At 42.1% G+C, this 24,465-nt stretch overlaps 1 protein-coding gene across 2 annotated transcripts; it reads left to right on the forward strand.

Annotated features, from left to right (window-relative positions):
- Positions 1-388: 388 nt before the first annotated feature.
- Positions 389-14,421, forward strand: EAF2 (ELL associated factor 2). 2 transcript variants are annotated; one of them, XM_049807634.1, is made up of 6 exons: positions 389-569; positions 3,342-3,436; positions 4,114-4,250; positions 5,007-5,152; positions 8,797-9,063; positions 9,588-14,421. In XM_049807634.1, the coding sequence occupies exons 1-6, from the start codon at positions 467-469 to the stop codon at positions 9,593-9,595; spliced, it is 756 nt and encodes a 251-aa protein (XP_049663591.1). In that variant the 5' UTR covers positions 389-466; the 3' UTR covers positions 9,596-14,421. The 2 variants fall into 2 exon arrangements, with proteins under 2 accessions (XP_049663591.1, XP_049663584.1); XM_049807627.1 differs by having other exon boundaries at positions 13,574-14,421.
- The last annotated feature ends 10,044 nt before the right edge of the window (positions 14,422-24,465 follow it).

Here is a 24,465-nt window from a genome sequence, read left to right on the forward strand (position 1 = left end):
ACCCCTCTCACCGCCGTGCGGGGACTCCCCCACTTCGCGGGGGGAGGGGGAATTGGAAGACCGAACCCGCCGGCTCTAACCCGACCGCTCCCCCACACCCCCCTCCCCTCACAGCTGTGTGGTCGCGGCCGCGCTCCGCCAACCAGAGCTCTCCCCTGAAGGAGGAGGGTGGCATTTGCATATCCGCGTGCGGGCTAGCACCTCCCACGGTTCCACTCGTGGAAATCTACAGAGGGCCGCCTCGCCGCCCAATCCAAGCCCACGTTGCCCGTGACGCGCCGCTTGAAGGGGAGGGGGTCCGCCGGCGACTGCCTGTGGCAACCCGGGTGGGCAGGGCCTGATGCCGGTTGGGGGCGTGCCCGCCGCCCGTGGGGGCGGGTGGGCGTGCCCGGGCGGTGCGAGGGATGTTCGGCGACGGCGGCAGCGGCGGGGGTCGCCCGGGTTCGCCATGGTCTGAGGCGCCGCGATGAACGGAGCGGTCCCGTCGCTTTTCGACCCCAAGGAGCGGGTGTTGAAGCTGGGCGAGAGCTTCGAGAAGCAACCGCGCTGCGCTTTCCACACCGTTCGCTGTGAGCGTGGGGATGGGGCAGACCCTCAGGGGACCGGAGGCGGCGGCGGCGGCGGCGGGGGGGGGAGGGCGCGGGGGAACCGGGTGCCGCCGTTCGGCGGCACCCGGTTCCCCCGCGCCCCGCCCCCCCCCCCACTCCCCCGCCGCCTCCGGTCCCCTGAGGGACGGGGAGGTTGGCCGGGCAGGTACTGCGGCCCGGCTTGGCCTTGCTCGCAGGCCCGGTGGCGGAGGGTGGGTCGAAGCAGGCCCGGGCGGGCATCGGTGTGAGGGGAAGGGAGGACACGGCGCGCTGGTTTCGCCGCCCCCCGCGGCTTGGGCAGGTATCGAAGCGCTGCCCGTTCGGTAAGGCCGGTCGTACCGGGAGCCGATAGATCAGTCGGTTGCTCAGGCAGGGCCCGAGGAAGCCGAAGCGAGTTGGCCGCCTTCGTCCCGGGGTTTTGGGACACACCTGGGAACCGGGTCCCTACGGCTGGGGTGCTGGGCCGGGGTCTCGGGAGCAAGGCGGTGCAGATCAGGTTTCCAATGGCTCCTGGGAGCGCGTTGCTGGTGAGGGGTACGGCCATTGTATCCCAGCGCTGCCCCTCGCTTACTTTCTTGGCGCAAACTTCGGTTTTTCCAGCTTTTGCAATCCAGCGTTCTGCCTCGATGCAGTTCTGCTGAAAACCGAACCGGGCTGAGCCTCCGGCTTTGCCCTCTTTCCTGGTGCTTAGTTTTTGGAAGTTAAGTACAATTCAGCAACCAAAGGTTAAAGGCGGTATTAATCACAAAGCTAGTATACCCTCCCTGAGTACATAATTACTATCTAGAGAGGTGTGTGCTCAAAGATTCTGAGGGTAGCTAGGAAACAAATGCTCTCAGGATTATAGTTCTGGTAATTTAGGACTGCTGCTTCTGGTTTTGATGTCTCATTATTTGTAGACTGATCCCCAAGATTCAGTCTCACGTACGTTCTCTGGAGAATGTCCCGTATGCTTTCACGCAGTGCAGTGAGATGGGTAATGTGCTTTCTGTGAGCAAATGGAATGGCACTTGGTAGGATTGTCTGCAACTGTGGGAGGGGAAGAGAGGGGAGGGAGCGGGCAAAAGCTATAAATGGATTTAAACAAATGCTGTAACTTGAAATTTACCCTAATTTTAAAGAGGACTAAAAACCACGTCTGGTACCTCCTACCCTTACGATTTCTTGCTGACTCCTGTAATTTGATGATTTATTCTGAAATCTGTTTTGAAATCTCTCTTCCTTTCCAACAAATGAGACATAGAAACTGGCAAGTTCATCGGTTCCATGAAATACACATGCAAAAATATCCTCCCTGACACCTGAAGCTTTTGTTAACAAATGAGTAAAGGGGAAGATATCTGCTGGTTAAAAGCTAAGATCAGAAGTCTGTTTATGGACACTGGAATCAGTATCTTAATTTTCTAAAGTATTAACCACCCAGTGGCCGTGTATTAAAGCAAACATTCTCTAATTTGATGAGAAACTTTGGAACTATTGAACGCTTATCCCTGTAAGACGATGTGTGGGGTTTTACCGTAAACGAGGTTAGCAGGGGCTGTTACCTGTGTCTTAGCTCAAAGCCTTCTGCTGCGTGCGCAGTCCTGCCCACCCACTCTCGTGGCTTGGTTTTCTTGCCCGGTTGGTGTGCAGGCTGGAGCCACGGTTCCCAGCTGTGGTCTGTGCCGCCTGGCCCGTGGGTTGCAGGCAGCGTTACAGAACTGGGAAGCTCCCCAGCCATAACAGAGCGCTGCCGCCTGTGACAGCAGTGGGTGACGTGACAGGTTGCGCGGCAAGGAGCGCGTGCCGTGCTGTGGCCAGGGAGCGTGCCGCCTAATGGGTCCCCTTTAGGCGCCTGGTCCCTCTGTGCCTCCCTTCAGCGGCAACTGGGCGCTGCTCCGCAGCATGCGAGGCAGGGCACCGGACACCCCCGGGTGCGTTTGCTGGAACCACAGCTTCAAACCCACATACGTTACCACGTGCCTTGCAGAGCCTCTTGATGCCGTCCGATCTCCCTGGATCTGTGCAGGCAGGCCTTTTAAGCTGTAGCCCTTCCTCATTCATTTGTGAATGAATGGGATTCAATAGATTTGGTGGAAGTTATATATAATGGTAGCATGTTACATAGCTGCAGTGCTAATACCTGAGCGCGTGCTCGTTTTCAATGTCTCAGACTTTTGGAAAAGGACCAAAATTTGTATCTTCTTTTGTTTAAAACTTATTTTAATCAATTCTTTATATGTTGAAAAAGACAAAAAGGAAATGAATATTTAAGTGGGAAATAATTTCACTTTTGATAAAAATAAATATATGGAACCTCAAGTTTTGGTCAGCTTCTGACGTGCATGTTATAGTAAAATGAGAAATGGATATTGGGAATTGATGTTGTTCTTTGCATTTTCAGTCATTTGTCTACATCTCCCATGTTTGGGATCCACCTTTTCAAGAACTATTTATTGATTTTTCTGAAAGTAATTATGTGAGGATTATCTTTTGAAATATAACACAGCTCATTCAGCCTCTTTATCCATTAAAACCTAAAAGCATTTTTCTAATTTTAACCAAAAGGTTTTAACACTCGTACTGATTCTTGAGAAAACCATCTTGACTTTGAATTCTACTGCCTTATGGAATTACCTGCTCAGGGGAATGCTAGATGATAACGCTAGCAAAAAAAGGCTTTAACTTAATAGTTTCCAACTGCAATTAAAAGGTGTCTACATTTATAAGATTCCTGAAAAGCCTGTAAATAATCCAGTTTGTTTTTATATTTAGATGACTTTAAGCCTGCATCTATTGATATGTCCTGTGAAGGAAACCTTAAAGTTGGCAAAGGTGAACAGGTGACAATAACACTGCCGAATATCGAGGTGAGTGGGGTGGCTGAAGAGTGGCGAGCCTAAGGGAATGATTTGTTTTGTTGTCATAAGTATATACTGAATATAGAAGGATATGAAGTTTCAGTGCTGTTTCAGAGCTGCTTGTGTGATTTTTTACAGTAGGAAAACGATTGCTCTAAGAATGTAGAATTACAAAAGACCTAAAGGTTAAACAACTGCACTGTAACTTTAAGTGTGTTCACTGCATTGGAAATATGCTGTAGGATGACCCAGAAGCGTTGCGTACACAGAAAAGCTTCATGTGGATGTTGGCAGTGCAAGTTTCCCCTTGGTATTTATTGCTCTAGTGCAGTTCTACAGCAGGAAAGACTGGAAAGGGAAAATTTACTACCTGCCATGCTTTACTGCTCTGCTGATATGGTAACTGAAACCCCTTTTGCTAAGAGTCCTACAGTGAGCATGCTCTCATTGGGAAATAAGCATTTAATCAGTTTCAAACTAAGCTAAGCTGGGTGAAATCCCGTTCCAGTCGAACACCAGCTGCTTTTGGTCCTGGCTACTGTGAATCTAATTTGAATTAACCGATAACATTTTTTAAAGGGTAGAAATGATCACTTACAGTGAACTTGTCATCACTGTGATGGGTTGCTGTTTCTAAGAAAAGAAAGATTACGGGAGTAATGCTTACTGAACTTCTGATTTAATAGGGCTCAACTCCACCAGTGACTGTGTTCAAGGGCTCAAAGAAGCCTTATCTAAAAGAATGTATCTTAATTATCAACCACGACACTGGAGAATGTCGCCTAGAGAAACTTAGTAGCAACATCACTGTGAAAAAAACCAGGTGGGTGATCTACAGGAGAAACAACTGTGCTTTACTCATTGTGAAAATCGATTTGTTAATGAGCCTAAATTGACATACATAACTACCCGTTCCTATTTTTAGCAAAACATTTTTTGAAAGTACCTGGCCTTGTTTAATAGAGTGAAAAGCCTGCTTTCTCAGCACACTGACTTCACAGCTTTCGAGTCTTAACTGGCAGAAGAAATGGGAATTTTTAAAAATTTTTATTTATTTATTTACTAAAAAATGTCACATTGTTGAAAGAGATGGTAGCTATTTTCTGTTGAGTTGGGGGGAGGTACTGTTTGGAAAGTAGCTTGTGTACTCTATTCTGACTTCTAAATGAGGAAATAGATAAAGTCTGTGACATTTCAGTAATATTAATGGCTTGTTTTTCTCATACCAAGTTTTTGCTTTTTTTTTTTTTTTTTTTTTTTTTGCTGCTGAGTCCATATAAGTAATTTCCATCAGAATTATTATTAAGTGATCCTGGGTAGCCAGGTATAAAAACGAATCTACTAACAAAGGGTTAAAAAGTTATTAGCACTGTATTAAAAAGCAATTTTTAATACGGCTATATATAATTATATGCCAGTATAATAACGTACCTAGAAATCTAATGATGCTGTTTAGAAGGGCATGACAAATAATTCCATAACTTAAGATACTGTATCCCCTGTATTCTTGCCTTTTTCCTTGCCTTTTTCCTTGCATTTTGCCATCTAGTAATTAAAAATCTTTTGCTTTTACACACAGAGCCGAAGGAAGCAGTAAAGTCCAGTCTCGCATAGAGCAGCAACAGCAGCAAATGCGAAATGCAACTAAGGTTCCAAACAATGTTAAAAATTCTCCACCAAAAGATAAGATGTTTCCGTCTTCTCCTATGGATGATATTGAACGAGGTAAGCTCCACTGGCACATAAGTTTCAGAAACTTTGCTCTTAACAAACAATTCGTTTTTAAGAGCCAGGTTTTTTTCATCGTGTGGGGTTTGTTTGGGTTTTTTTCTTTTTGATTTGAGATTCACACAAGCAGCTGATTATGTAAGTACTTTAACCTGATATGGAAATGACCACTCTGGCTCAAGTGGTAACAAAGCAGTATTTTAAACTTGCTAAGGTAAAAAATAAGATGAACCATTAGGCTTAATAATACCAAGGGTCCTACTGCTTGCTCTCCTTGATTGTCTTCTGCTGCTACTTTAATCAAGTATATAGTTGGTTTTATTGTGGCACTGGAACCAACTGAGTCACTTCCATTTGACATCATTCCTCATGCTTTCTCTGTACTCAGCAAACCTATAGGTTACAGTGCTTTACAGCTCAAAACACATTTTAAATTACTGGATAAGACCTTGTGAAAGATGAGGTTCCAGTGAAAAAGATGGCTAAAATCCTGCATAAATCAACCCTTGAACAGTGCTGTGTACTGTATTCTTGAGAAACTCTGGTCTGGTGCAACACTCATATTTCATGAGTATTTCCTTTTGGAGGACAAGGAAGATGGCAGGTGGTAATTACTTACTACAGAAGTGTTGACAGGTGGCAGTTTCATTGACTGGAATTGACATCTGCCTCCCAAGATGTTCTGAATTCCTTTAAACAGATTTTTTTTTTTTTCCCCCGATGTGTCATTATGAAGGGTTTGGTTTTGGTTTTTTTTTTTTTTTCAGTTTCATCTTAAACTCTGACCAGAAATCTATACTACAGAACAGTACTAGAATACATCTAAGATTGCAAAGAGGAAGGAGTACTTGAGCACACGGAATAAGATGATGCTTTTTCTTGGTGGTCTGTTGTTTTGGGAGTAGTGGTGGTGTCAAACACATTGCAAGTCACCAAAGGGGCAGCTAGCATGTGTCACTCTTGTGTAGTGTCAGTCCAACTTTGAGTAGTACTAAAGATGTGGAATAATTGACAAACAGGGGTAGTAGGGACCTTTTGAAGTCATCTAGTCCATCCTTCTGTCCTAAAGTCAGACTTCTGACATAAATTTTTAACCTGTTCTTAAAGCCTTCCAGTGACAGATCCTGTGTTCCCTCTGGCAACCCATTCCAGAGCTTTGCTCTCCTTACTGTTCAGGTTCTTCCTAATAAATAATCTGTCAGTAAGCCCATTACTACTTTCATACTAATCAAGCAAGTATAGACCAGATTACTCTGCTGCTTTTGAGCAGTCCTTTTTGTACTTAGAAGCTGCTATGTCTTTCTCATTCTTCAGGCAAAGTGATGCTAGCTGGTTCAATCTTTCCTTAGAAGTTAAGTTTTCTAGATCCCTGATTCATTGTCACTCTATCTACCTTACAATGAGGCCAAAAACTTTCTGAAGTATAGTGCTTAAATACATTTACTGTTTCAGCTAAGGTTTTAGCAGTGCTGAGTTGAGCAGGAAGACTGTCTTACAGACACTATTCATCTTTATAAACAAAAACCCAATAGTATCACATCCCAGTGTAATGCTTGTCATTTCTGCAACAGCATGGTGTGGTAGAACTGTGTGTAGTGACCCACTGTAACTCACAGACTCTTCAGAAGTGTTGCCTGCTTAATAGTTCTTCGTCCCATGGTTGTGTAACTGACTATTCCTGCTTAAGTACGCTACTTTGAACTTGTTACTCACTTTTTCTTGGGTGGGGGAAAGATCATTCTACCTTTGTCCTCTATTATACGTTGCAGCCCTTCCTTCACTGTTTGAAAATACTTAATTTAAATTCTGTCAGATTAAATTATGTCAGAATTCAAGGCAGAGATCTTATTCCTCAGTTTTTGGTATTAACTTAGCCTTTCACTTAAAATTTTTCTCTTAGACATTGGTGAGAGCAGGGAGGAAGTGGAATTAAATGCATAGGACTTGAGTTGTATCTTTTAGTTAGCTTACAGCTCCAGATGTGTGGTAGATCAGTTGTTTCTTTGAACTTTCTTCTCTAGAATTAATTTTGAAATGACTTCTTGATTGTACTCCTAGCTGCACCCACATTTTTGCCTTCGCTTTTTTTGTCATCTTTTCTGTCCTTAAGCTGTTCTCCTATACATGCCCTTAGTAACAGAAGGATGCCTCCTCTTGCGCACACACACACACACACACACACACGCACGCACCCCTTCTCTCCCTCCCCTTCTCTTTCTGTATGTTTGAGTCAGCCAGTATGGTCTTTTATTGTACTTTCTGTTCTTCCTAGGCATTGGGTTAGTTTGTCCTTGTAGCCATAGCTGCACTATTTCAGGTGCCATTTTTCTGGAACACCATTTTCCTTTAGACTGGCCTTTGATAAGGCTGACTGGCCTAAGTACCTTTCCTTCAGAGTGGCCTTTGATAACTCGGAATTGGAAGGCTTGATGGAAGTTTGTGTTGAAGGTTATTCTTTTGTTCTCCCTTCTTCTCTTGGTTAACCTCTGAGCTGACTTGCATCGTGGTGACTTTCATCTTCAGATTTACCCAATACAAAAGTGAAATGAGCCACTCTCCTACTTGCTTTTTATGTCTGCTATATTAAAGCTCTTCCTGAAGTATTCCAAGTGCTTGTAAGACCATCTTAACAAATGTCTGGGTAGTTACTATCTTTTATAATTATGAACTTCTGCACTCTGGGTAACTCCTCAGGTTGCTGTATAAAATCTCCATCCACCATGATTCAGTGGTCTGTTTCAGACTTCTCACTTCAGCAGCACCCCTATTTTTCACAATTATTAAGTGTACTCTTTCTGCAAAACTTTTTTTTTTAACTTTCTGCAAAACTCCTCTGTATGTTGGAGTTTGGCTAGTATATATCAAAAATGCATACTGTGCAGCATGATCTATCTAGTCATACTCTCCTAAATATTATGGTAGTCAGGTGAGTTATTTCAGCAAGAATGCAAGTTGGTTGAGTCAGTTTGATCTGCTAATTTCCAGTATTTCTTGTCTACCTCATGTTGCTCTAGCTTCCCCCACTGCTGAAACCTATAAAGAAAACAAGGATTTGGTGAAATCTTCCTAACAGTAACCTGTGGATGGTTTCTTTGGGTATTCTTCATGCTTAACTTGGTGTTGAGGGAAATATCACATGGTCCAAACAAGTGTATTGATTGTCATGCCGAACTGCTGGGAGGCATTGTGGGTGCAGCTGCAGACATCTTAGAGCCAACTCATCTGTGATTGTAACTGCAGTTTTTAGTCAGTAAAAGGCATCTTTGGGGGTGCTAAGAAAAATACAGAAGACTTGCTAGTTGCAGAAATTAAAGGCTATGTAGGATGTGCTACCCTGTGGAATGTGAGGTTAGCATTTGGGTTCGCAGTCACCCTTGTTCTAACGCTTGGCTTGTAGCTTGGGCACTTCCTCCCTTTCGAGAGAAGAAAACCACATGACAGGCTGGATGCTTGCTTGTGCCCTTTTCTTTGTTCTGAAGAGTTTTGGTCATTTTTGGTTTGGTTTTGTTTGGTTTTTTAGTTCCTATAGTGTGTGTACCTGATTTCTGTTGTTGATTTTTCTTTTTTATTATTTTTCCCCCTCCTTCTTATATTTCAATTATGATGAATGTTAACTGAGAAACAAATCATACTGTTTGCAGAGCTAAAAGCAGAAGCCAGTATCATGGACCAGCTGAGTAGCTCTGACAGTTCATCTGACTCTAAAAGTTCTTCGTCCTCTTCATCAAGTAGTGAAAATAGTTCTAGTGATTCTGAAGATGAAGAAACGAAGCCCTCTCTTCCTATGTCCATGCCGTATTTGCAGCCACAGCCTACTGTGTCTGCCATACCACAACAGGCTATCCCTGACAAAGACGCCAGTCATAACAGATCCCAAGAGAGCAGTGGTCATATGATGAATACACTACGTAAGTACAAAGGCTGTTCTTTTCTTAGTGCACAATTCCAGACATCAAGATTCTGAAAGGAAACCATATTGTTTTTAAGTATGTCTCTGTTATAATTAAAACTGTGGGAAGTGATGCTAGGGTTTGATTGTTCAGCAGCGGTCTGAATTAGACACTGGGCTAGAAGGTTCTTGGTCCCCAGAGATATTAAATTAAAGCTGATGGAGTTGAAAATATTTCCTAAGCTCTTCTGGCTTCCTACCAGTTATATACATTGGGACTGGAGACCAGTAATTTTGTATTGAAAATACTTGAACTAACAGGGCACTCCCAAAACGTATGCTTATAATTTCTTGGGTAGAACTATGGGAAAGATACTGTACTCACAATACTCTGAATTACAGAAGAGATGGCGTATTCCTAGCTACTTCAGTTACTATTATTCATGGCACTGTTCCACTGGACAGCATGGCCAAACTGCCCTTTGCATATAAGGAAGGAGGCGACGTGCTTTCAGGTGATACTATCTTATTCCACTCATTCAGGCAACTAAAAATGTCATTTGAAGAGCAGCTGCAGTGTTCTTCAAGAAGTGGTTGGTGCGCAGCCTGGAATTGCATGCTCAGTGTATTCAAAAAAGTAGAGGTAGGACAGAAAAAATATCCCACCAAGTAGAGAATCTTAAGTTCACTACCTAAATAGCAGTATTCAGACATAGAAGTGAGTATTCAGCTATGGTGAGTCTTCAAAAATTATTACATTTTTAATTAGGTGCTTCGCTGCAGGCTTCCAGTTTGAAGAGATTGCCATCGACCCTGGTTTGCAGCCCGAGTTCTTTAAGGTTTATCATTTATATGTAAACTTGTTATATTGAAATCTTAGAGTCTGGCAGATCTACTTTTATTTCAGTACTTAATGGATAACATGAACAGGTTTTTTTTTTTGTAGCTAGTATTTAAATACTTAATTAAATATCTGTGCTGGTTATTATGCACTGCATTAACAGATAAGATCAGACTGAAAAGTCCTGTGACTTCGTGTGCAAACAACTAAATGCTGCTTTCATTTTACTGTCACTGTTGAGAACAATGTCTTCATGTTTATAATTTGCGTAACTTTAAATGTGCCATTTATTTCAACACTTAGTCACAAATGGGATTTCCCTTTCTTCATGCTTTAAATAAAACTGTTATGAAAACGAGATTAAGCTCTATCCCTAGTGACAGAATCCCAGCTGGCAGAGCTTGCACTGAGAGATACACTTACAAGTACAGGTGGCCAAGTCCACCAGTTCCAACAGTCACGGTGAGAAAATGCTGCTTAAAACATGACAACATCAAAACTCTTACAGGGGAAGTTAGTGGCTTGATGGTGCTCGAGAACCACGTTGACTGGTAGAGCCTCTGTCTGTAGCATCAAGCCTTGGACTTGACTATCTGATCTTGCCTAGATCTTTAGCTTGATCCCATTTACTTCTGTGATGGTTACAGATCTATTTACTGCTTAAAATTATTCTGTCCTGAACTTCCGGTACAGTTAACACTTAAAATACACTTCAACTAGACAAAGATCAAAACAGTTACTTTCAAGGAGAATGTGTTTCTTTATCTCTCTTGCTGAGAGAGTTTGGCAGTAAAGTGAAACCTGGAGAAACTAAATGGGTAGCACATGGTTCTAGTTTGAATGGCAAGAGTTCTCGGTTGGGGTCCTGTACAGTAATTTCTTCTATCTCAAATAATGTTTTACAAAAATACAATATTGAATCAACAAATGTCAGCACAACCTGTTTGCTCATCTAATCCTGTTTTGAGGTTTGACTGCTTATGTGTGTGACTGGTTTTGTGCACCTCTGTAGAATCGGGGACATACTGGGTAATTAGTGAAGCTTTTCTTTGCCTTGCTGTGTGCAGGCAGAAGACTGGGGGAAGGCTTAGAGAGCAGAGTTTCATCTGGCATGTAGAAATCGTACAGCTGAGGTTTTGTGGAACTTGGAAAACACAGGAGGTGGTGTCTAGAGCATGGTAACCACATACTTCTATCAGATATACATAGTCTACCTCTTCAGGAACTCAGGGCTCAAGACTGCCCCTCACCCCCAAAATACTGCTTCTTCCCCTTGCTACTTTCAGGAGCTGATTATATAGGCTTCCAACGTGCCTTACAACAAAGTTTGTAAATGGTGGCACTAAATGAATCTGTTCTTCGCAAGTATTTGATAATATGTTGCTTTACATCTACTTTTTGTTTAAACAAGAGTTATGTTAAATAAAGTAATTTTCCAAAGAAAAACCAGCATAGATGGGCTATTCTGGGGCCTTTTGCCATGTACATAGTATTCAGCACAACTTCACTTCTTTTGATACATAGTGCTGGTTCAAGCAGCTAGTGATGAAATAATTTTCCCTTGTATTAGTTTGGTGTTGGTGTGACCCCTAAGATCTGTGAAAAGCAGGTCATGCCTATGAGTTTTCCCATTCCCTATAACTTGCAATTCAATTGAATGTATTATAGTCACTGATTTAGAAGTTTAGGAAATGTCATAACTTGCAATGCAATCTATTTCCCCAATTAATATTACTAATAAGCAATTGGCACTGCGAAAACTGAATTCAACAGTTTTCCCTGCTTTATTGCTGCCTCATAAGTACAATAGAGTCTAGATGTTTCTTCAGAGTCCTAGTTAACTGAACTTTCCATTCTTGCACCAAACCTATCTGAAAACTACCAACTCTAGTCTGTGTTATTTTGCCATCTCTCTGAAGGTGTTTTCTGGATGTAGGGTTATAAAATGGGACAAAGTTTTCCCTGAAGTAAATCCTAATGCATTATTTCTGACTCTGGAACTTGGAGCTCTTGCTTTTCCCATCTGCTGGTTTTCACAAGCATTGGTATTTTTGGCTGGTGTTATAGGGTTTGTGTAATTTCTATAAACTATGTTGAAATAACTTTTGAAGGCTGCAGAATCACTATTTGGAAGGTTATCTTGTTTGTACTCCCAGTCCTCTCCTAAAGTAGGTAGTGCATAACAGGACTGAGATTTCTAAGAATTCACTGTAAGTTTTCCTTTGAGTGATAAATGCATGAGTTTAATTTACTAATGCTATTCTCTGCCTTGAAATATTATTTCTTAGGATAATATACTGTCCTGAATAACTATTGACAAATTACTTGATTTTGTTCTTTCAAAACCGCTTTTAAAATTTATATTAAAATAATAGGGCTGTAAATGTTGTCTCTATAAAGGATTGGAAAAAATTTGGCTACAGTAGTACTTTTTAAAGATTGCTGGAAACAGCCATCTTCACTATTTTTGTCTTACATAAAATGTTTTCTGTTTTGTTGCAGACAATCATGTACCACTTTCTAAGCTTTAGTGATGGCAGTGGAAAACAAAGGACAGCTAAATGCAGCCATGTTAAAGACTTCAGTGTTCTGGCAGAATTGATATGCCTGATAACAAAATATACAATCTGAGTGTCTTGTTGGGTTTACCCTCTTGAGGTTACTTTTTTTACCCATCTGTAAAAATGATCTGTGAAGGGTGCTGCAGCTGAGGCAGGGGCATGTGAAAATTGTGTGCCTACTCGGTTTCAGTGATTTATTTATTTTTTTTAATTTTTTTTTTTCCTTTGCTTTTTAGGCTATTTCAGCACAACCTGAGATGCATTCTCCCCCCCCCCCCCCCCCCCCCCCCCCTTTTTTTTTTTAATGGCTCTTTGGCAAGGGAGGTGTGAATGAAAGCATACTAGTTGGAACAAATTCTTAAAAATGCGTGGGAAGTTGCTAGATAAGATGTAGATTCTGTATAGCATGCTGCTATGGTTTTTTGTTAGTTACCTGTCATCCTGGAAAGATTCCCTCCCTCCTATCCCCTAAGCCTATGGACATTCATTGCAAGCACAATATAGTCTTTCTTACTTCCTCATTTTGAAATACATATAGCCACCAAATTAACGTGCTGTGTAAAATTTCTTTTGATGTTTTGTTTGTTCACTTGTTTCAAAACCTGTTTGAAATAGTAGGTCACTGATACATCTTTAAATGGTACATCAAAGAGCTGCTCTTCTTGATTGAGACACCACTGTTTTCAAGCACAGCTGAGTAGCATTCAGATGTGTGTTAAAAAAACAACTCATTTTTCACAAAACTGCATTCACCAGCAGTTTTCCCACTTATGAAGCATGAAAATGTGGGTGGCAAAGATAGCTAGGTGTTGTCTTTTGTGATCTGGTGATACTAAAGAAATGCACCTGTAGCTAATAAGCTAATGGCTTCTTTGCCAAGATTTTGAAATTGTAGAAAAGTGATCTTTCTAAGGTTCTGTCACTGGGCAGTTTGGTTGTACACCTATTTATTTTCTTATCATAGAATAGTTTGGGTTAGAAGGGACCTTTTAAAGACCAGCTAGTCCAACCCCTCCCAACCTGTTTGGTATTAGTTCTTGTAAGACTTTAATTGGGAAAAGGAATATCTTGAAAGAAGAAAAGTATTTCTGTGAAAATGACTAATACGATGACTCTCTTTCTTCTAGGAAATGACTTGCAGCTGAGTGAATCTGGAAGCGATAGTGATGACTGAACAAATTTTTGGCCTTAAATGTATCACCTTTTTTGCTAAATATGTCTTAGCATCTGTTTTGCACTAAGATTAGATTACCAGAGACTGGAATGAATGTCCTCGATTTTGATAATAGACATCCTAATTTTCTACTGACACATCATGTCTATAATACAGCAGCATTGATACCCTGTCAGTGCTATGGTTATGTGTTTATCTTTCAAATTACTGTATTTACAGTAAAATTGTGTATGATCCAATTTTGATTATTTTTGCCTCAGCCACCTGTTTTACTTGAAACTGATTTGTAACAGCTAGTTACTTTATATAAATAGTTACAGAATGGAGAAATTTCTGATATTTATGGAGGCAAGTTTCCTTTCTGTCATTTAAATGCTGAATGCTGATCTCACAACTTTTACTTGGAGGGAGTGAAAGGGAGAACAAATAAATGAGGTCTGCTCTGTCAGCTACACTTTTTGTTCAGTTCACAGTTCATACCTTTAAGGAAACTGCTGAATAATGTGGTCCACTAGTGCAGTTACAGTTTACAATTGTTCAACACATTGCTGAATTCTTAATTTCATTGTATTATAGGACTTTATATTTCTGAGCCTCAAGATTCCTAAGGGAACTTGTCTATTCTCTGCCTTTTTTTTTTGTAACTTGAATAGACTGGTCTTTTTACAACCTTTTTGTATCTAAATTTAGATAACTGCAAGTGACAGCAATGAATTTCCTTCATTTAATTCTGTAATGGAAATCAGAAAATTTCTTTGTAGGAGTATAAAAGTAATTTAATAAAGCAATATTTATCATTTTCATGCATCTGACTGTTTTTACTGGTTAAGAATTCCGCTTTCTACGTGTAGTAGTCCTGCCAGTGAAAGGGTCGTGCAAGGAAATAAAGTAGTGAAACGGTAGCAATATGGACTCCCCACCCTGTCTGCAAGTGCTTGTTGCTTTTGCCTACATTGATACAAGCCCTAGTAAGAGCTTGCCAGAAGTTTATGGTGGTGCTAGTGTACTGATGAATGTTTATTACAGATTATATCCAAATGCCATTGGTAAGTGATACTGTGTTAGACAAGAAAAGGTGATTGCCTAGTCTTATTTTTTCCTAATTTGAAATTATACTTCAATACCTGAAGAGCTGCAGGTAGGAGTCCAAATTTCATCCTGTAGTTTACTGCTGAAAAGTTTTGTAACTAATTGTAGCGAATGTCTGTAGGATGAATTCTGATGAGATAAATCTGCTCAGTCTCACACAGAAGTCTCCTTTGCTAGATTGCAGTGATTGAATTGCAGCTCTGTGTCTGAACTGTGAGGATTGAATCCTATATGTCTGCACGTTCAGGCTTACATGAAAAAATGCACACTCAGGAAATTTATACAATAGATGGTATTAGACTAGCTTATTCTCTCAACTGTGCTGCGAGTATCAGTCTGTGCTTACCTCTAGACAGATGAAGAAGCCAAAACAATGTCCACCTCTCATAGAGGAACGTCTTTTGGTACCACCAGACAGAAATTAAATACTGGAAATGCTGTGTTCTGATGCTTCCCCACCTTGCGCTCTGTGCCCCAAACTACGGCACTGGTCCATGCTCTGCACCAGGTAACAGCTTGCTAGTTTTCCAGCTTCCTAAAGTTGGTATCATAAGAAGCGAAACACTTTCTTGTTTTTACTTGAAGGGAAAAGCTCAAGTTAGTAACCATGGGTGAACATGTCTTTGAAAAGAAAAGGACTAATGAGCAACCTTGAGGAAGGATATGTAATAACCACCATAAGATACTTGGAACTTTCTTAAGGGAAAGGGTATTGAGTTCTCTGATGGATAATAGCTGTTGGTATGGGAACTCTAGCAGAGTACATGGTCCTTGGCATCTGTTGCTAAAAAAGTCTGCTAGGGCGATGTGAGGAGCTGAGAAGTTGCAGGCAACCTTAGGACAAAGGAGCAACCCTATGTGCTGAATAGAAGGGGGTGCATCACAATGCAGTGTCCTGAGCTGAAATGTCCTCTTGCTTTTCCCCTGTCCCCAGTGGTTTATTTGCATCAAAGCCTTCCTGTAGGCCTACGCTAAATTCTAATTCTAGCCAGAATGCTGCTGTTTTTTCTGAGTAACAGTGCATTCAGGGTGTATGGGAGTGAGCAGATGTGTGGAAGCACTGACCAGGCTAGGGTCTAAATCATGGAGAGTGTGTGTTCTCATGGGTTATAATCGCTCTTCTAGCGATCAAACAGCTGAGTACCATCTATCTGCCTGTATCTGAATATAGTTCCATTCACATGTATACAGGTGCTTAAATATAGCTCTGGGAGTAAAGGAGATTTCCAGGTTCCTGAGTGTCAGGACTGTAACAGCCTGTGCTACCTTTAGAATTTGAACTTTGGGTTGAAAGCTTTCTAGGACAGGAAGAGTCTCCATTAAGCTTTTGTATAGCATGTAGTACAGAGTGATTAGTGGCCAGTCAGGCACTACCCAGTATAAATATGTGATCTAGATGGATATATTCTGTGAAATGCACAGTTGTGATAATTCAAGAAAGGTTCCCTTTAAATATCAAGACAGGAGCTAAGATTCTGGAAGAGTTCTAGAAATAAGGGGAAAAAGATGACAGGCCTTAAATATGTGAAGGAAGAAAGCTTTGTATGCCATATCCAGCCCAAATGTACGTGAGCTGACTCCCCTTCTCAATGTAGGTGTCAAACATAGGCAAGTGAGCTAAAGAGCTTGCTTGGGCCTGTTGCTGTACAGAGGGGATTGGCTTGGATCTCATTTGACTTGCTGTGGGTATTTCCTCCCCTAAGGCTTAGTTTGTGTGCCCTGAGCAGTGCTAAGCCCCCATATCTCCTTCTGCAGGGTCTTCTCCAATGGCAGAAATGAGAAGGTGGTTGCATTGAGATTTAGAAGCATGAATAAGGGTGGTATTCTAGCAATAGAAAAACAAATCATGTTGTCTTTTTTGATGTTGGAATTATTTTTCGGACCCTGATTAGAAAATTCTTTTCTTCTCCTTTAAAAACAGTTTTATTCCTGTGATGTCAGCTTAACTAGAAATGAATAAAATCAGTAATTGCTATAGGTTCCTATGACCACTCTCCCTACGACCTCTGGGTGCCTCTTTCAAAATAATCTTCTGAAATACATCTGGTTCTATATTGTTCCTTTCAGCTATTTTGTCTTTACATCCAGAGATTTGAAGTTTATGTGTGTGTGTATGTATCTCTAAGCAGTAGATATATTTGAAGAATATTTTATTGTGACATTATAATTAAGCTGTTGTGTATGTTTTGGATTTGAGGAACATCTGTGTATCACTTGCATTGATAAATCAAAAATGTCTTCCAAATGCAGCTGGAAACTTCAAAATTTTTTTTTCTACTGACTACTGCAGTGCTGAGGACCACTGCAGCCACAGCTCACCTGAGCCCTTCTCTCTACATGACACCTGGTACGTGCACAATTTGTCTAGTAACTCTCACTTTGGGGTTGTAGGATTCAACCCCCATTAAGTCCTGAAATGGTGATTATGTATGCTTACCAATTGTAACTACCTTGCCTAGCAGCTTCCAATTTTTCCAAGATCTCTGTCCTACCCTTGTTTTTCATAAACCCTGCCTTGGGCCATGTGGAGAGGCTGAGGTGATCTCTTCAGGGCAGCCCTGGCACCACGACTAACGCTGGGATTGCCATTTACTTGGGGTTTTCTGTCTATCTCTAATTCTCTCTTGAGAACCTTGCCCCTAATGCTGTAATGGGCCTGTAGGAAGTTCTAGTTTATAAGCATCAAACTCAATATAATGTCCATGGATTTTGTAGTCATTTGGTAAGTAATAATCTTATTTCCCATGTAATCTCTGAAAATTATTTTGATGCCTAGGCATGGATTGCTGAAAACAGCTGCTCATCAAAATCATGGTATCAGCATCAGCTGGAGCATAGCTCCTTGCAGAATTTATTGTCAAGGCACCTGATATGATCAGCTTCATTGCATCAGCTTTGGTTTTTATTTTGGAGGAAGGTGAGAGAGAACTATTTTTCAGAGTAAAGGGCTTCAGTAAGTTAGTTCTGTGCTAACAGACACTGAATCACCTTGAGAACAGAGCAACAGTAATTTCTAAGACAAATTATTTGTTGGGTCTTTCTTGACCGATTTCTGAGAACCAAATATGAACAGATCATCTCAGATTACAGTTTGCTTTGGTTCTCAAGATTTTGGCCCACAAAAATTGTATCATTTCTGGCCAACACTTTTTATTTTCTTTAGAAATTCTACAGGAAGGTTTCTGAGAACAGCCAAGCAGACTGTTGAATTCTGCTTAAACAGAAGAGATGAGGATGCCTAGGCTGGACAGAAACAAAGAAGCCCAGAGGAAGAAAGAGAAGATGACTTTGCTTATGATGGTTCCTAGGCTGAATGCTTGCAGTACATGTGAATTCCTCCTCTCGCCACTTTTTGAGGTCATCTAGCCAACCACATAAGGTGCTGAGGACAGACTAAGTAGGTATGGAGTTCAGACCAGCTTTTTGAGATGTAAAAAGAATGAGGAAAAGAGAAGTTTTGAATAAGGGTGTTTGCATTTTGTTAAAATATATATTCCTGCTGCTTTGGGGGCAGGTAGGGGAAATGTAAAAACAAGGTGAAGATGTACTGAAATGAGGAGAAAAAAACATGAAATGGTAGTCTCTTTCACAGTTTAAGGCCTAAAACTTGATAGGAGTAGTAATGCATATTGGGGGGGGGAGGGCGGGGGGGCATTGAAAGACCTCTGTGTCTCATTACACTGCCCAGTTGAATGAAACTGTGGTGACAGCTTCTCCCAGTTGTTAACTGGTTAGCGGTTCCATCCCAAGTGATCTTGGTCCCCCTGCATAAGAATAATTCATGATGGCTTGGGTATTTGCAGACAGCAGCTCCTTGCTTACTAGCTATTTGCACAGGAATGGGCTGAATTAGTGGAAAGCTCTAAAGAATCTGTTACTGTGGCTTTTATTTCACTGCTTGTAGATTCTCATCTTGGAGAAAAGCTCCCAAAGGGCAGACTTGGAGCTCAGGGTTTGTGTCAGCAGGAAGAACTATTCAGCTCCTAAGCAGAGATACCAGCTTCATACAGGGTTTTCATAAAACCCATGCTATGTCTGCTGTAGCGAAGGGTCTGGCCTGCTGGGCAACAGCAAGGGCTTAGGCTCTAGTTGTTTCTGTGGTTTTCTGAATCCATAGAAGAAATGAGTGTGTTCTCAGATTTTCCTTCTCTCAAAAGCAAATCCCTCTGCTGTGGTGAGGAAGGAATGGAGGTTAGAGGCAAAGATGAAGGAGCCTTTCATTCAACAGAGAAGGCTTTGTTGATGTACAACACATACCTGGTGAGTTAGCTGCTGAGACCTCTCTTGACATGCTTTGAACAGGGCCCTTGTTACAGAACCTGTTCTCCATCTCTCATCTCCCATATGCTGTCTTTTCTGTGCAGCTTGGTTTGTCTCCTGAAAATTCATACCTGGCTTGTTCTCCTAAGTGTGCTTACGCATGACAGAGGATTATTTGCTCCCTCTAAGAGATGAGGCCTTCTCCATGCTGTTATTTAAAGTTTAAAGAAAAGTGGAGTGTCTTAAAAAGGTAATTAAAGAAGACCCAACAACAACCCAAACTGTTCTTTAATCTCTTTAGTTTCACTTCCACATGCTGTGTATCTTGTTCTACCAGTTTCAATGCTCTTGCAAAACAGTTGCACAATGACTTCCTCTTAGCAACCAGCAGAATTAAACTTGAGCTCACCTAATTGGCTGTACCTTTTCTAAGATCCTCAATGTATTGAGTTTCCAATAAACTCTGCAACCCCCCCTTTTTCCTGCCCCTTTTCATTGCCACAACTTTTGGAATAAATACTCATGGATATCCTCACATAGAGCTCCTATAGAGACATGGGAGCTGGTTGCAGCCTGAAACACCAACTCATCCCTTAACCAATTTCCTTTTTACACCTGACTCTCTGCACATTAACAATTTATGAAAAGATCTAGGCTATTACCAGAGTTTTGATGCAAGTGTTTACAATAGTATTAAAAAATCTCCCACTATGAGGTGTTCTTAAATCCTCAGGCTGTTTTAAAGGCCAATGTCTGATTGGGATTCCCCCTTCAAATAAAATCAAGTTTTGTGCTAGTTTCTGATTTTGCTGGAACAGTGAGGGCACAACAGAGGCAGCACAAGGTAATGGGCCACTCAGTGCATCAGTGTCAGACAACTATTTTGGAATCAGCTGTCCTTCAGCAACTCTTCTGGAAAGGTTTGTGTGCTTTATGATCCTCTCCCACCACAGTGTGGAACAACTTCCACTCTCATGCTGGATGATAACCCAGGGTTGAGGTTTTTTGCCCTGTGTGAAAGTTACCAATAGAAACATTCAGTTAACATCACATAAATGCTTTTTTTATAAATACTGGTCATCAAAAATGTTTGCCAAATGTGACCTGAATGTAGGTGGGGAGAACTCCATGCAGATTAGCAGCTACACTTGTGTTGCTCCCTTATTTGAGTTCCTTTCCCCCTTGCCTAGTAACCTTCACCAGGATGTAGTATTTGTCAAGGATATTGATGATCAGTGGCTGTGGCTATGTTTAACCAAGGATGCAAGACCGTTAAGCTATTTAAGAAGTTCTTGCCACAATGAGTACATTTTAGAAAGTAGCACCTGGAAGGAGTGTACTGAGCTTAGTGGTCACTTTTTATCCCCGTTAATTTGTAAAACAAAATGACTGCTAAAAGCTTAGAACCCATCCCTGCCTTGTACTTTCCATTTGACTCCCTCCTAGTGATGAGAACAACAGTTACTCACAGGTGAATAACTGAGGTCCCCAAGAGAGAAACTTGTTACAATTTTAATAATGTCTCAGCTATATTTATAATTCTGTAGAGAGGCTCTGAGCTGAGCAAGTCAAAGAATCTGCCATGTTACATCAGAGCCTTTGATCCAAATGACCTCTGTTCTGGAAACAAGAAGTGCTTATGCTGCACAAATCTCTCTAAACCTAACAAAAACATGCGTGAGATTGTGCTGTACTGGAGAACGATCACTGTCAGGTTAACAACGGCCGCTGTTAAATGGGAGCGGCTCTGTGATGGGAGGTTGGTAAACAGCCAGTGTCCATGGGATGTGTATGAGGGTGCTGGTGGATTGATCTGATGCTTCCCGGTACCTTGAGAGCAACCCCCAGTCAGGTGCATTTGTTGCTGGAAGTGCAGAGACTGCAAACTGCTCCCTACTGTGTGGTAGCTTGTGAATCTCCTGGGTCTTATCAGCAGCTCACACCACACAGAGACCTCCTGCCTGATATAGATGCTCAGCTGTGAGAGGCTGCCTTGCAGCTGTGTTTTCTTCACCTTGTACTTCTTTGACAAGGAGGAGGGGCTGTACGAATGGTAAGTTTGTTTTCCAAGCTAAATGAAAACTGTAATTTCAAGCTTGCTTGCCTTGGCGCTTCTCACACCTTTCCAGTTTACAGGGATAGTGGCAGGGTGCTTGGCAGGGAGGGAAATATTTTGGTCATCCCACAATTAGGTGAGGTGACTGTTCAAGGTAGCACAGTGGCTCAGCAGCAGGACTCCTCACTGCTGGACTCCGCTCAAATGACAAAGCTGCACAATTTAACACCCAGCCAGCTTGCTGCTCTACTACAGCCTTCCTAGACTGCCCCCCAACACGGTTCCAGTGAAATCAGGCCACTTGGTCTCACAGGTTTCTTTCCCTCCATGCTAGCATGGGCTTCCCTCCTGTCTTCTGATGGGAGAAGGTATTTAGGATTGTGTTAACTGTATCTGGTATCAGGAACTGATAATACACCCCTGCTCCTTCCTGGCTTTGCTGAGGCCTCCTTAGCCTGGTCTCATGCAGTAAACCACTGAAGTTCCTTCTCTCTGCCTTCCCACTGCATCAGGGGAAGAAATTAAAAGCACCTTTGCAATGCACACAGCTGCTCCACTCCCTCTGACTGGGAGAGGTGGAGACAACTCTTGGGTCCCTCAGCCTCAGTGGCAAGGACCACATCAGGTACCTTCTCTGAAGGCTGAAGCATGACTATGCTGAAGTCAAGCTGGAGCTATAAAGGAACATCTGGGTTACTTTGCATGGTGGCATGTGGTTAGGTGGCCCATAAAGTGAAAAGAGAAATGGGGCATCTGTGTGCCCTCTCCTGGTCTCCCCTATCTCCTTGACTTGGCCTGGGGCAGCTCTGTAGCAGTGCTCCACTGCTTCCTTGCAGACATACAGCTGCGATGGGTGGCAGGTCCTGTGTCCATAACCAGTGGGCATGACTCTCTTACCCTACTCTTCATGTAGCTACTCTACATTGGTCTAGCTGATGCAATAGTATTTTACATCATTGCTGTGTCCCTCCTGACAAAAGGGAATGAGGCCCGGTCTTCCTAAAGGTGCCACTTTCAAAGCATAAAGAAAGCGCACCTCAGAAGGGAGCCAAGCTATGAGAACCACACCAGGTAGTCCTTTTCCCTCTGGGTCTAAGTTAGTCACAGGTCCAAGCTCACAGTCCTGTCAGGGCATAACCCACCCAGCTGCGTGGTCTCCCAGCCTCCAGCACTACCATCCATGAGGAAAGAAAAATCATAAAACACAAATGTTTGAGTCACAAACAAAGGGTGGGTGAGTAGGATTAGGCGAGGCTGTGCTGACTAACCCACCCCTGCAACAGGCAAGTATGGCTCCCAATTTGTATTGAAGGAACCAGATCTGGATGTGCTGAAGCTCAAGGTGGTGGTGGAAGGTGCTGCTGGTGCAGAAACGTCTTAACTCTGATCCTGGGCCACCCTGCCACAATTGCATGTCAGGTCTGGGTCTGGCTGGATTTACACAGAGACATCACAAAATCGATGATAAAAATCAAACCAGCGATATATCGTTGCTACTGTTGCATCTGACAAAGGAGAGTTGAATCCCTTGAGGCAGAAATAATTAATCTGTGGGCCAAAATGACTCATTAGGAGCTGTTTGAAACAATCAGCGTCTTTGTATTGAAAAGGCATGCCCTGATGAATTTGGCAAGGACACAATTTCAGATTATTTTATAGTCTGCTTTGTAAAGCTGTACACAGGGTTAATGACAGTTTAGTATTAATTGTGTATCTCTGGCAATTTGCAGAGAGACGTTTGTCTGACTAGAATCTTGTTCCTGCTTTTAAGATTTCTAGTTCTTGAATAACAAAACAACTGGAAATTAGAGCACTGCTTTCTCAAATGACTTTACCTGAGGCTTTCAGGGTATGATACAATTAAGCATTTAATTGTAAGGCCCTGTATGGACAGCATAAAATTTACTCATCCCCGGCCACAGTGCAGCCTCCCCCAGACTAGAGTGTGACAGCTGTTTGGTAGTGACTGGCACTGGCAAAATAACTCTTTGGAGAGGCAGGCTTACAGCTGGCTGATGCTGGGCTGGGAGGAAATGAGATGGTCAAGACATATTTAGCAGTAAACCAGCTTACCTGTTCAGTCACACTAACAAACAGATGCATAAATACAAAAGTGTGGGTTCTTATCACGAGCAACACGTGTAAGCATGGTCTGAGACCTGGCTGCTTTGAACTTCCAGGAATTAGCTGGTAATCTATTAGCTGTGTAAAGATAAAATGGTGTGTCTGCAAGGCCTGCCGTTAACTCTCCTTTGTGTGTGTGTGTGTGCTGAGATACAGACAGCTCTGAAGAAAGAACATTTGGTGGTGTAGATTCTGGTCTTGACTTCAACAGGATGAAGACAACTGTTACATGGCAATTGTTCAGTGAAGGGCACTTGTTCAGTGCAATGGAGAAATGGTTGATAAATTTCATTTTTCATTTACAACGACTTTAAATGCCTCAGGGTAGTAACATGGATTTTAAATTCTGACCATTATTTAAATTAATTGTGAAATTCTAACTGACTTCCATGTGATCAAAATGACAACTTGAATTTACAAATATCCAAGGCATTCTTTAGGGCATGGAAAAGCAATTTCCACGGGAGTTACATACATGCACAACGACATCCACAGTCCCCTTTCTCAGCTTATTTTGAATGACTGGTGTGGTTTGGTTGGTCTTTCTGCACTTCATTCTTCTAATGATTGCCAGCAGGACCATTCATCCCTATGCACTAGCACAGCTGGGCTGTTGGTGGGAAGTGTAAAGGCCCTGAGAACATCTCCTCTCCTGCAGGTTTTGGTGCCTGGCCATGGGCTGAGCTAGAGCTAGAGCTGTTCTCCAGCAAAGAGGAAGTTTAAATGCAAGCAAGATTTATTTTTTTTTTAACTGCAATTAAAAGACACCCCAACTAGTAAAAGTACTTGCATTTCATGTGCTTGCAGGTTTCCAAAAGCCTAAACTTGGCATCCCAGATAGTCCAACCTATTTGACCAGATTGACCGCAAGTCTAGTTTGTACTCTCTCTGGGCAAACCTTTACTTAAGTTTCAGTTCCTGCAGATACACACCTTTTTCCAGGAGCTTGTGTTTTCCCAAAGAGCTACATTCACATGCTGGTGGAGCGCATAAATAACTTTCCTTAAAACTGGTGCTTCAGCACACGGCACTGGGGTATTTGCGTGCAAGACAGGAGGTGGTGCTGGTTTCAGGAATAGTTTGAATCCCTGGACTCTTCGTTTGCAAGGAAATCTGAAGCAATTTGGTTTGGGGCCTCTTTCCACAATGTTCTTAAACTTGTTATTTTTGCATGCTGTGTGCTTTTCTTCTTGTGCAACCACAGTTTGTCAAGGAAGGCAGACCATTTTTCCACAACCTCAGATTGAGAGTGGAGAGATCCTCTGAGGCTTGGGACAGGAATCAGCCCCATGAGAGCTGGTGTCGCTATTGATTAG

This window comes from Accipiter gentilis, chromosome 1, assembly GCF_929443795.1.
Source record: "Accipiter gentilis chromosome 1, bAccGen1.1, whole genome shotgun sequence".
Lineage (NCBI taxonomy): Eukaryota > Metazoa > Chordata > Aves > Accipitriformes > Accipitridae > Astur > Astur gentilis.